The sequence below is a fragment of the Sceloporus occidentalis genome, unplaced genomic scaffold (assembly GCF_023333645.1).
Source record: "Sceloporus occidentalis isolate IW3139 unplaced genomic scaffold, rSceOcc1.0.p SCAF_78, whole genome shotgun sequence".
NCBI lineage: Eukaryota > Metazoa > Chordata > Lepidosauria > Squamata > Phrynosomatidae > Sceloporus > Sceloporus occidentalis.
The window spans coordinates 617,112-630,053 of record NW_028317058.1 but is presented as its reverse complement, the minus strand read 5'-3'; the positions used below and the strand labels follow the sequence as shown (position 1 = coordinate 630,053).

The 12,942-nt window shown below is 38.9% G+C and overlaps 1 protein-coding gene across 1 annotated transcript in view; it reads left to right on the top strand.

Moving 5' to 3' along the window:
• LOC149285489 (homer protein homolog 1-like) overlaps nt 1–3,031 on the top strand; it is a 33,345-nt gene extending 30,314 nt beyond the window's left edge. Inside the window, exons 7-8 of the mRNA XM_089495264.1 lie at nt 659–739; nt 2,843–3,031. Of these exons, the coding sequence (XP_089351390.1) occupies nt 659–739; nt 2,843–3,031 (270 nt within the window). The remainder of the gene's footprint in view (nt 1–658; nt 740–2,842) is intronic.
• Nucleotides 3,032–12,942: the final 9,911 nt, after the last annotated feature.

The following is a 12,942-nucleotide window of genomic DNA, read 5'->3' as shown; positions in this document are numbered from 1 at the left end:
GTCTACAGCAAGGGTGCACAACCCCAGTCTTAGAGGGAATTAAACGGGCCACAATTGATTGGATACCCAAGCTTGAGAGCAGACATCTGAATTAGAAATTCCTTAAACTACTTGTTATCTGGCAAGGATCCCTGGTTTGTTTGCGGCCCTGGAGGACTAGAGTTGTGCAGCCCTGGTCTACAGCTATCATCAATTTAGGCCAGCAGGGCAGGACTGGCAGCTTCTGGGTGGGGGGGCAGTACTCCCTCCCGGAGTAGCATATACCCCAGCCTACACACACTAACACTTGCACATACACACACACACCCTCCATCACGCCTCACTCACAATCACATCACACCCTTACTTTGCCTGAAGCTCTTCCTTATAGCAGTTTACACAGTGTGTGAGCAGCCGCTCTATTACCAGGGGTCATGTAATGTCACATTATGTGACCCCACTGCGCTCCTGCCTCTGAGAGTGAGCCGGTCCAAGTTGGACTAGCCTGCCCCCAGCGTATTATCGGATGGGAATGATGAGAGCTATGATTTCATAGCAATACAATAAAGGAAGAATGCTGAAATAAAGATTCTATGTTTGATGCTTTGCTTTGGTTATTTTGTGACGGTTGGGGTTCTTGGCAATATACGCTCTCACGCTTTGTTTGTTGTTATTTTAGGAAATAGAAAGAATGAAAGAAGAAATTGAACATGCAAAAGAGCTACAAGATCAGAGAGATTCCTTGAGCCAAAAATTAGAGGTATCAGAGTATATTGACATTTTCTTCATCATTTCAGTGTCCGTTGTGCGACATGTTACCCATGCCAGGGAAGTCCAGCAAAGATAAAACAGAAAATAACCTTGGAAAAAGACCGGAAGCAACATTCTGTGTAGATGTCTAGACTGGGAATTAGCATGAGAGCAGCATCCATTGTGTTTCTGGCAGAGGACTGGGCAGACTGCTAGATCACCAGAACAGAACTGGGATATTTGACAGAACGATGTCCGTTCCATTGTAGTTTAAAATGGCTTAAGCCAGCCAAGATATGTCCAAAGCATAATACCTCGTCTACCCATAGAATACATTACTACTATCACTAGTGCACCCGATGGAAGCGCTTCTAAAGTATTGTTCAGAGTGGCTTTAGGGTACTAGTGGTATGTGGGCAAAGTTAATAGGTACAGAGAATCTTAATATTCAGTTCCTGCTAGTTTATAGAAATATATATAATATGAAAAATGGTGAGCTCTGCTGTAAATTAATTTGGTGTAACATACGCTGGGACTTTAAATGTTAAAATAGTTAAATATCCATATGTACTATACTGAGTTTTAAGTAATTCTATCGCGAGTACTAAGGTGCAGATGTAAAATCTAATGGTATAGAACCTCCATCTGGCAAATGGCCAACTGCCCTAACCTGGGTGGCCAAAAGCCAGTACCTAATGCGATATCAACCCCTAAAATTACCCTCAACCCCAGAGGATTTAAACATAGAATTTGACGGCACGTAAGAACCATTCAGCCCATTTAGTTTACCCATTTTCCCTGCTGTAGAGACTCAAACCTATCCCTTGGTCTCATCATAGATTCAGGATAGACGTATGCTTATCCCGTGTATGTTTGAATTCCCTTACATTATTAACCTCTGTCACTTCTGCTGGGAGGCTGTTCCTCTTATCTTCCACCCTCTTAAACCGATGCTGTTAATAATACAATCTAGAAGGATCTGTGAAATTTCTGGATATAATGAGGTTGTCATAACGAAAGAATGAAGACCATTTAGTCAAATTAATGGCAAATGTTTCAGGTGTCCTTCTCTTTTCACTCCGTTGTAGGTACAAAACAACACATCTGACCTCAACTATCTTTGCTTCATGTATTCCCATACAATAGCCAATTCTTATCATTTAACGTCACCTCTACTCAAAGCTTGCCCGTTTAATGCCAGCTGATAGCCCAAGATGGTACGCATACCTGGGAATGCAAGTAGGACAGTTCCCGGGTATGACGGCTTTATTCCGTGGCATCACACAGTGGAGAACATCTCCATCTTTAGCTTTCGACTTTCAAAATGCTTAGCTTAGCATAAAATGTAGTATCTTCCTAATTATGCAGATTCAGTATTTCATCAAATGAAAATGAATAAAGAGCGATAAGCTTCTAATTGCAGTGTTGATCCAAACATTGCTATTATAGAAACAGCAGTTGTGGATATATATATATATATGTGTATATATATATATATCTATATGACATGTTGATAAGCTTTAATTAATTGACCAAGAATAAAGCTTTGATATAAAGCACTGGGAAATTAGGCCACTTAAAATAATTAGAAAAGCCGGTCTCTCCGCAGCTTGTTGGCGATTAGTTACACATCTTCAATGGTATTTTAATTTCACAAATTCACACAGAATTCCAGCACAAGACCAGCGGTAGTCAGCAAGGATCAAGATTTCAAAACCGTCTATTAAATTAACCTCTGAGATTGTAAGAATCTTGTCTGTGTGTGTGTAGTAAGTGGAGCAGCTTCCCAGCAGAAGTGGTAGAGGCTAATACAGAGAGGGAATTTAAACGTGTATGGGATCGGTATATGGCTATCATGAATCTAAGGCAAGACCAAGGACTGATTAAGGTCTGAGGAAAAATGGGCAGACTAGATGGGCTGAATGGTTCTTATCTGTCTGCAAATTCTATGATTCTGTATGTATTTATTTAAAAAAAACAAAACTAAAATTCATCCCAAAAATGTGTTCCTGTAATGTAATCTTTTATTCATTTTTTAACTGAATCACCCAATATATATATATAAATAAAGAAAAAAAAATGACATTTTCATTTTTTCCCCTTAAACTTCTAGGAGGTTGAAACGCGGAACAAAGATCTGGAAGGGCAGCTGACGGATTTCGAGCAACGCTTGGAGAAAAGTCAGAACGAGCAAGAAGAATTTCGCAATAACTTGAAGACACTTTTAGAAATCTTGGATGGCAAAATCTTCGAACTCACGGAATTGCGAGACAGCCTCGCCAAGTTGATAGAGTGCAGCTAGAAACCCCTTTTAAAGATGCACTGTCTCTCTTCACGGCACGAATACGGGCTCTGCATCCGAGTTGCACAAAACCAGAATGGGGGGGGCGAAAAAACTCTTTTCAGAGTCTATTTGCAAATTTCCCAGTTGGCTGAAGTGTGAAATTGAGACTTGCTTTATTAGCTATCAGAGAGGAAATTAAAATAAAACTTGAATTACAAATTACCTCCTATTCCCTTATTGGCCATAAATGAACTTTAACACATTCAGTGCCAGCTCTTCTTACATGGTGGCCCTCAATGTAGATGGTTATTTATAGACGTTTGAATCAATCCACCTCTGGTTTGCTAACTGATTTCAAATTAGCCACCAGTGGATTTTGTTAGACCTAAAATAGAAACATTTTGGTTTCTTTAAAAGTTTTTTTTTCTTTCATAAACCGACCCCCCTCCCCCTGCCGTATTTTTTATTTTCTTTATTTTTTTTTCAAATGAATTCACTTCTTCAAGTGTTTTGTGCAAAAACTTAGCGATGGGAGATGCCCCTTGTACTTTTGTTATAATCTGAACATTTTCTCAGGATATTTTTGCACTGTTTGAAAAGAAAAAAAAAAAAAGTGCATTACTAATTTACCTTGCCAGGCGTGAGAGAGAACGCATCTTTAACCGAAACTAGTAACCGTGACCAGTTGTAAAAAAAAAATAAAAAAAAAAAAACACTAAAAAAAAAAAAAAGTTCTTCCTTTTTCTACTGGAAGATATTTCTGTATGAAGCTCACTCTGGTAATCTTTAATATAATATCCAGTGTCAGGTTTCCTTATAGATCTTTCTTTTTTTCTTTTCTTCTAATGATCTCATTTTCTTATATACTGTAAAAGCCAACTCCAAAGGCAGCTGAGTCCCCATGAGACTATATATATATAATATAATTAAAGAGCTCGCAGCAGAGTCTATAAAAGAGTTTATTATACAGACTTTTAATCGCATATAAGTATGTTTTGAAAATGAATGCAAAAATGTTTACTCATGTATTTTGGAAGTCATCTTTTCTGAACGTTCAATGCATCTCAATGTACGTAGTAAGAGATAGTAGGAATTTCGTTTGTTCTTAATAATATTTCAGATTATACCGATAGAGGGAGGTTAATACTTTGAACTGATAAAACACAGAGGGTGGGTGTTGCTTTAAATTGATCTAACGGGAGGGACTGTTTTTAGATAGTGGGTAAGCGTGGTTATTTAGCCCCTTCATTCACTGGGTACAGACTGTATGTTTCGGAGATTGCAATGCAGGATTAAAGCCTATTGTTGCTGTAGGAAGAACTGGAAACCGTAATATGCTAATCCCAGAAATCCCTTTGTTTTGCTTGATAACAGCTGTTGTTTTGATCAAAGTGCCATTAGTGGGGATCCTGCGCTTACCTGCAGGAGCGACTAATCTTGTTACGCGAGGGAATCTGGATTAGTGTTAAAGCGACTGTCCGTATCATGACATTATTTCATACCCTGATCTGGACGTGATAAACATCGGCTTGAAGAACATCCTGTGTCAGGTCGCTTTACTAGACCGCTGCCAACGCATAGTGCAGCCTACGATGCTAGAGCGTGTTGGAAATACACATGGAGAGCCTTAATACGTGAAAAGAGCCATGTCTGTACTCAAACTAAACCAGTGTCAGGGCTATAACCGGGCCAGGACTGTCCATCTGGCACACTGGGCAAATGCCTAGTGGGCCCATGGCTGATAGGGCCACTTACTTACCAACACTGCTGCTTCTGTGGCAACTTGGGCCCTGCATTGTGTAGCCACATGAACGGCAATGGGCAGCCACCGGCTTTAAAGTGCAAGCGTGGCTTAGGGGTCCCCAGTCCAGGACTAGCTTTGCCCTCCCCTGGTGCTAATTGGCTTTATCTCTGTACAGCGGGGTCTGTATAAAATGTAATGTACTATTAAAAACCTCAGAATCGGCAGGGGTGAGAACACCTTTTTGGGATTTATTCAAGGATCGTCACAAATGACTGTCAACTCTTACAACATGAGAAGATTTTCGTGGCTGTCTTGATGCACCCACCAAGAATATTTAATATACGGTATTAAGATAAGAAGAATTGAATTATGTGGTTAATAAGTCATGATTTTGGTTCCATGACTTTACTATCCATTATGAGCTTGGCTGGCCCTGCATAATAATAATTATTAGTGAGATTTCTTCAGTCTCCATAGCTATTAAATTACGTATTATAAAGGGCCAGCTCGAACCTTCTTGCAGGAGAAACCTGCCAGTGCTACCCTTCATAATGAATAGCAAGGTGAGGGAGTTGAAACAGCTCTCCCTTTAGTAAATAAACCCTTTGTTGCTGTTTCTCAAGGTCCTCAACTCCCCGCCAGCAGTTTTCGGCATGTCTGACGTGAGCGCTGATAATATACTCAATCACTTAGTATTTCTGACAGATCCACCTGCGTTGGCGTCACCCTTGTGAGACCTTCAGAAAACCAGCGACCGTGGAGTAACGAACCTGTGCAAATCCTGCCTTAACCACGACAGCGAGACGTACAAAGAGTAGCGCGGTATCAGCCCACATGTAGAAAATAAAAGAATGACAGCAATAACAATAGTAAAGCTCAATCGTATTCAACCCCTAACCAAAAACACCATTATTTTGCAATACGACTTCCAAAGAAAAAACTATTTAAAAAAAAATAAATTAGTATTTTACAAAAAAGAACCTGCCTTCTGCCTGCACCAAAACAAATGAAAAGTTATGTGAAAATAACGGGGTATTTAATGCATCAAAGTATTTACATTAAAGTAGTGGATGTATATAATATATGTTCAGCAAGACAAATTCAATCATAATGTCTATATTGTTTTTGGGGGATATTAGGGGATCATTAGGTTCATCTGCGATGTAATAGCCGTGACGGAAAACTTTAGTCCACCGCAGCGGGAGTGCTAGACGTGTCTGTCCCTGGTGCCAGTGTGGTTGGGAACCAAACGTCTTCTATAAACCGCATATATATTGAGAATTCTATGTAAATCCATAACTACCTATACAGCGGGTCTAATACCTTGTGGTGCAAACGGGGCCCTTTACTTCGCTCTGTTTCACCAAAGGTGTTAACAGTTCTTTTAAACGGATGTCACAAATTTAAAAAAAAAAAAAAAAGGCTTCTTACACTGTCTTAGTGTGAATTTATTTATTAGAATGAGGGCTGTGAGAAATTATTCTTCTGAAAACAGCCATAGCAATAACTGATTTATCAGTCATCTTTAATAGGTACACTGAAGTCTGAGAAGAACATTTTTCTCTGTGTCCAACAATTACTCATCCTCTTTAAAGAACGAAGCTTTTAATGTCTATGAAATCAGCCTCCCTTGTGTGTTTCTTGCTAAAGGGATGGTTGAGCCACAATAGCCTCAGTGGCCCAATACTCAGCACAGAGGATATGTAAGGAAGGGACCCTTCAGAAGGTAAGTAGAGGGGCGAACAGCTGGTGGTCCTGCCATGGATCAGCACCACAGTAGGCTTAACCGTGACTAGACATCTAGTTTCTGTTACATGGACAGACTTAAACGTCAGCTGTGCAGGTCTTTGTAAAAGAAAGTGGGCTGGAGCACTGGGCTTAATGGAGAACATGTCTAAACTTTTGCATGTATGAATATTGTAAAAACAAAAACAAAAAAAATGAAATTCCTGATTTCCCCCCAAAAATGGACAGCAAAACCAAAATCACTAATCATGTAGCATAAAAAGCCCTGGTCCTTAAGGGGTTAAAGATAAAGATCAGAAAGTTATTGTTAGTGGGAAATTCTCCAACTGGACAAGTGGTGACTCTGGGTTAATTTCTAATTTAATGTCTATATGAACGATCTAGCAGTGGGCATTGAAAGGTGCCAGTGTGTGCAAAATTATGAAAGATAACAGTCTGAATGAGACTTTACATCCTTGCAGGCGATACGGTCAAATGGAGCACCGGGCGACCAAGTGGCAGGTGAGTTGTAACGTTGAGAAACGCAAAGTTATGGATTTTGAGAAAATAAGTATATGTGCAAAATAGCTGGGAAAATGATTAAATGAAAGGACTTGGGAATAATTGTAGACAATAAGCTTGGCAGCAGTGTTCAAAGTCTGGGAGCTGCTGTAAGGGCCAGAAAGATCCGGTCACATATAGAGAGGCATTGACTCACAGGAAGAAAACCCGATTTTGCCTCTGTATAAGTTAATGTAAAGATCCCGCCTTGAATATGCAGTGTAAGACTGTGCACTTGTTCTTAAAAGGACATCATGGTGGCTACAAAGTTAATAAGAAGAATGGAACACCTTGAAAAAAGCTAGAGAAGATGAGTTTGTTAGGGACATGATAGCATTACACAAATACATACAGGGACGGTGTCAGGTGCTCTCCAATTATCTGGTCATTTAGACGGTAAGAAAAATAACGATGCAGAATTCACTACCCACAGAGATTGTACTATGAAATTCAATAGATGGCTTTAAATATGGGCTGGATCAATTTTTTAGCAGAGAGGGAATTTTTTTTATTTTTTTTTACATGGTTAGTTTTGAGAAATTAGATTGTGACGTTGCAGTCAAGAAGGAATTTCCCTTTTTTTTTTTTTTTGAGGCACAGCTCAAAAATATGATTTTTCTTTTCCTCCTTCTGGATCAACAGCAAGGTTGAACTTGATGCACGTCTTTTTTTCCCAACATAGGTTACCCATACCGATGTAACAGTTGTACCAGTTGCCAAATTGATTAAATACCAGCCCACATGGCAAAACAGCCAGTAATCAGAGGAATCGCACCTTTGTAAGTGAAATATATAGTACACTTACAACGCAAATACCTTTATCTGTTAGGTAATAAGGGTAACTCTCACTTTCAACCATTAAGAAATAAAACTTTATTTTTTTTTTTTTTTAATTACATGATATAACTGGGCAAGATTTCTTCTGAACATTCTATACACAAGGTTGGAAGGTTTACAGCAACCCACTCGCCTGCAAAAATCCAGTATACGATGCTATACAATGTGTTAACTTTCCCTGGTTATCCTAAGGGACGTTGGTCCATACGGGTCATTGAACCCCAACTGTATGTGGCCATACATGGTGATACAAATGGATTTGTCCCATGCAGCCATTTACAAGCAGGTTGCAATAATCAGGGTGAGGGACTTGAGGCTGGACATAAAGCTTTAAATCAGAAGCCAAGCAGTGTCAGGACACGCACTCATTGATTTTATTGGAACATTTTACTGCCGTAGACTGACAGCTTAAGCAGCCAATCCATGGCAAGAAATGTCTGATCATGGAAAAAAAACAAACAATACTGTGCACCATGGCCAAACATTCTGCATCAGATAAGTGCCCCATCCGGAAACACATTTTATAGTAGGAGTGTCAGGGACATTAGCCTGTCCCTTTAAAGATAAAAGTCAACTGCAAGATGATCTGTGTGACCAAACATATCTACTGCATGATGACTGGAGTGTCCCTTTAAACATGCTGGTGTCATATGCACTGCAAGGGGGTTGCTTGTAATTTTGTTAAAAAAAAAAAAAATGGAAAACCAAAAAGGTTTTAGAACCTCTGTCGCCATCTGAAACGTAGAATTATTTCTTAAGTATAACACAATAAATTCTGACATTTGTGCTTTAATAGTCTAATTACAAATAATAATTAATAGGCTTACTCATGCAAACAAAAACTACAATACTACAGGTAAATAACAGACCGAAAAATGAGTTTGGTTCAAATAAATAACCTTTATTAAAGAAAACAGATGAACAAGATGAATAATCTTAAGCACCAAAACTGTGAGTATACGGTTACATAGCTGTAATAAGGAAAAAAACGTGATTGCAGGACAGGGTATATACACTCATGATAATAAAAAATGATATACAAACCAATAGAATAATTAGAACTGATGTTAGTTAAAGAAAATGAGGCAGAAAGGCAAAATATTTTTTTTTCCATAGTATTGCTATATATAAATGCTTGCTATTAAAAAATTATACTCTTGTCGCTCCATAAATACTTTAGATTAACTGAGCATTGTATGGTATTGTAAATTAATGTCTCATTTACAATACAATGTGCATTTTATGTGTTCAGTTATTAATCTTATAAAGATGAGCGCGATGTGCTAGTGTTTTAGGTACATATATTTCGGATATTGCACAAAGCTAGTAAATGATCGGCCTCTCTCCCCAGCCTTCCTTATAGATTAAGACAAGTGCCTTAAGCCGCGGAGTGGTCATAAGGCAGGTCACAGTTAAATCCTCCCATATAAAAGCAGTGCATGGAAAAAGAACATTAATAATTCAGGGATTGTCTTGACATCAGCACATTCATGCCTTTATACCCAATGCTCCAATTGGGCCATATAATGAAAAAGGACGCAGATTTCACCCCTGGAAATAACGATTTTTGGGAAAGTTAGTCCAAGTTCCATTTAAATGTCGTCACGGTGGGTGACAAATCAGTCCGCATGTACAACACTCAGGAAAATGTAAAACTGAGCATTTTCGCAATTAAAAGAATCCAAGTCTACTGTAATTAACTACTCTACATATACAGTATGTATAATATGCTTTCTAATTTATAGCAATGAGAATAAAGTACAGAGAACTGGATGGGTCGTAACGGGATCTGGACAAACAAAACGGCCAATGCCAAAACTCAGCTGCCAGATCCTATGACACAGTTCTCATGGTCATATCCAATAGCTTCTTGAGCCAAATATAGGGTCACAAATGTTAAAGACAAAAGAGGAGCCTTCTTCTAAGGCAGATTAAGATGGGAGCGCTCATATAAGGAAACCAGAAAGCTAGTCCGGGCCTGTGACGATTGACAAAGTGAATATTCACAGTCAGAAGATAATCAGAGAGGCCAGATTGTAGGTAAAATGTTCAAGGTGTGATCAGGAAACAGCTACACAATACGGTGTGATCTGATTAGGAACGGCGTGTATTCATGCTCTGTACACTGCCACCGAGGCAGCCAGGTTTACAGAAATAATCCAATGCCTACTACTTCACAAATGCTTTGAAAGCAACACGGCAGACAATGTCTATCTGTGTCCCAATGAGACCACTTCCTACGTACGATTCCGCATTATTCAACACATGCAAGCATTAAACCAATTTCTCTATCCCCTTGCTAACCAACTATTGACCATACCTTAGAGAAAATCACAACCCAGGGGTTAATGAATTCATAACAGCAACAAGGCGTTTGTGGGGACCGTTGTCGCTACGCATTACGAAGGGACAACACCAGCAAGTTCTTGTTGCAAAGATGCCTGAGCTGGACCATTGCACAGCTGCAGGCAAATGATCTTCCTTGCACAAATCACCCAAATTCTCCTTTTATATTACATACAGAGATGAAATGTAATGATGTAAAGCCATATAAATCATGCTGAGGGATAAAGGAGATCCTATGGATTATTCATACTGAGATCATAACTCCCGTTAAGAATGTACAGTCCAATAGCGATCAGGAATATCTAGTGCAAACAAGACGATTATAAATGCTACTGTATAGTGATGAACAGAAAGTGTTGGGGCGAACAGAAACATAAGACATGGATACAGTGCACGGCCCCTCAGATTAGGAACTATTTACCATTTTAAACCTAGAAACTCACACAGCTGCACAAATACCCCACGATTCCATTCAAATATATTATCCTATGTCTTTCCTTCAAATATGAACTAGGCTCACGGCATAAAGAACCGTTACTTATTTGCTTACCAAATAGCGTATGTTCTATCCTGTACAACACATTTCAAATACAACTCATCAAAAAAAATTTGATAATAGCTAACTTGGGGGCCGCTATTAACCCCTACTCCATTACCACGGGGCACTTTCCTATTCCTTCTAATTCAGACACAATTAGATTTGTTACATAGGGCATAGTAATTTATGTCCTAGAATTCAAATCATTAGGTATGGACATAATCCCAAACGTTCCAATGATTCTTTAGCATATGGTATATCCTTGTTATTTCAGCTTATTCATAGAGCGCTAGCAGATAACCGGTTTAACAAGACTTTAATACGTTACAACAAACGGAGAGTGCTTAACGTCGTATTCTGACAGAATTTAACACCAACTTTCGTAACAAGCAATTACGGCTTTTATTCTAAACAGTTACTTACGATTGGGAAACAGGTCATGCCAAAAAACAGATCTTGACACCTAAGTCTCTACATTAGAAGAATCTAATTATATATCTCAATGAACTTTTTTATTTTTTTTTTAATGTATAGGTTTAATTAAAATAAAGGTTTACTTACTAAGAGGGTGGAAGATAAGTGGAACAGCCTCCCATCAGGAGTGGAAGAGGCTACTACAGTAAGGAAGCTTAAACATGTATGGGATCGGCGTAAAGCTATCCTGAACCTGACACAAGACCAAAAGACTGATTAAGTTCGTGGTCTTTAAATCAGGAAAAATGAGCAGACTAGACGGTCAAATTTCTCCTAGAGACATTTAGTGCTTTAGACAAGTTGGGCTCATTTTTCCGCCCCAGAATCAAGTAGGGGAAAAAACAAAAACTGTTATACAAAGGATCTTTTTTTTCTGTGGTCCATCCAAGAGTTATCTGAGCTTTATAGCGGTCATGTATAAAGTTACTGCAAGCGCCTGATGGGATGGCCAAAGCCTAAAACTGTAAATAGGGCGTTTACAGCCGGGATTGCATGCTTTTCGTTCAGAGCCCCTGGTTTCGGGCACTCAACCTCTTTATGCAGAACCCTTATTGAACACATCAAGAGGACATTTAGATATCTCCCAAACATCATCTTTGTTGGCTTCACCAGCAGCCTTTGCATCCTAACAATGAGAAGATCTCACATTGGCTTTAAAAGAATTAACGTAATAGAGTAGGCAGCATCCGAACGAGACATTTCCAGAGTGCGAAAAGGCCTCATTTACCTAGGAAATTACAAACACTCAATTAACTGTTTTTCCTTATATAAAACTTTTTACGTTATATTTAGCGATTGCAGATTAGTAAAAATGAATAAACTGTTACGCAAACACTGAAATTAGCCACAATAAAACTAATCAACTGGAAAATTAATTTCCCAGGAAAAAGCCCAGCTTACTGGCCAAATGAGAACCAGTTACCGTCCAACACAGGATTTAATGACTACTTGAAATGCATAAAAAGGAACTGTAAATGAAAAGATGAAAAAATGCAGATAGTATATTCAGGCTCCGCGTGCTGGTAAATGTTGCAGGAAATCTAAGTAATACATGCTTTGAATTAATAACAAGGCTTTGATGTTCTAGTAAGAAATGATGGCGGTGATCTGAAGGTTGGAACGCAGGCATTCAGAATACTGTTCAGCCAAAAACAGATGGATCTTAATGCTTGTTACTATTGTTGCGTTGGAGGTGGGTATTCACAAAGAGTGTCACCTTTCCACGTGGTGTGTATCTGTCCCAGAACAAGACATGCACTAGTATACACTTGTTTCAATACCAATGAAAAAGGCTAATTTGCTATGACAGTACATATTTACTTTACAGTTACCAACATGATGTAAAAACACCTCTTCTGGCATAACCTTCTGCAAAAAGGTAGAGTGTCCCTGGTCCATAGCACCTGGGAGCCTGCAGTCCACAGTTAAAGCAGATTTAACACTGCAGTGCTTCCTATACATATATATACTACAAATTGCACATGTGAAAGAATGAACAATCTAGCATTAGCTTAATCTCTGAAATGCATACAGAATCTATAAAAAGTGATTCTGGGCCAATGTTTGAAATTTGGCCATATTACCATGACACATAAAGGTGTAACCCTGTACAATGGGTCATGCTATTGGTTGCTTTGGTGAGAAGACCACTTTTCAAACTTTGCATCATAATTCTGATGTGGAGTCATCATCGGTTAAGTGCTT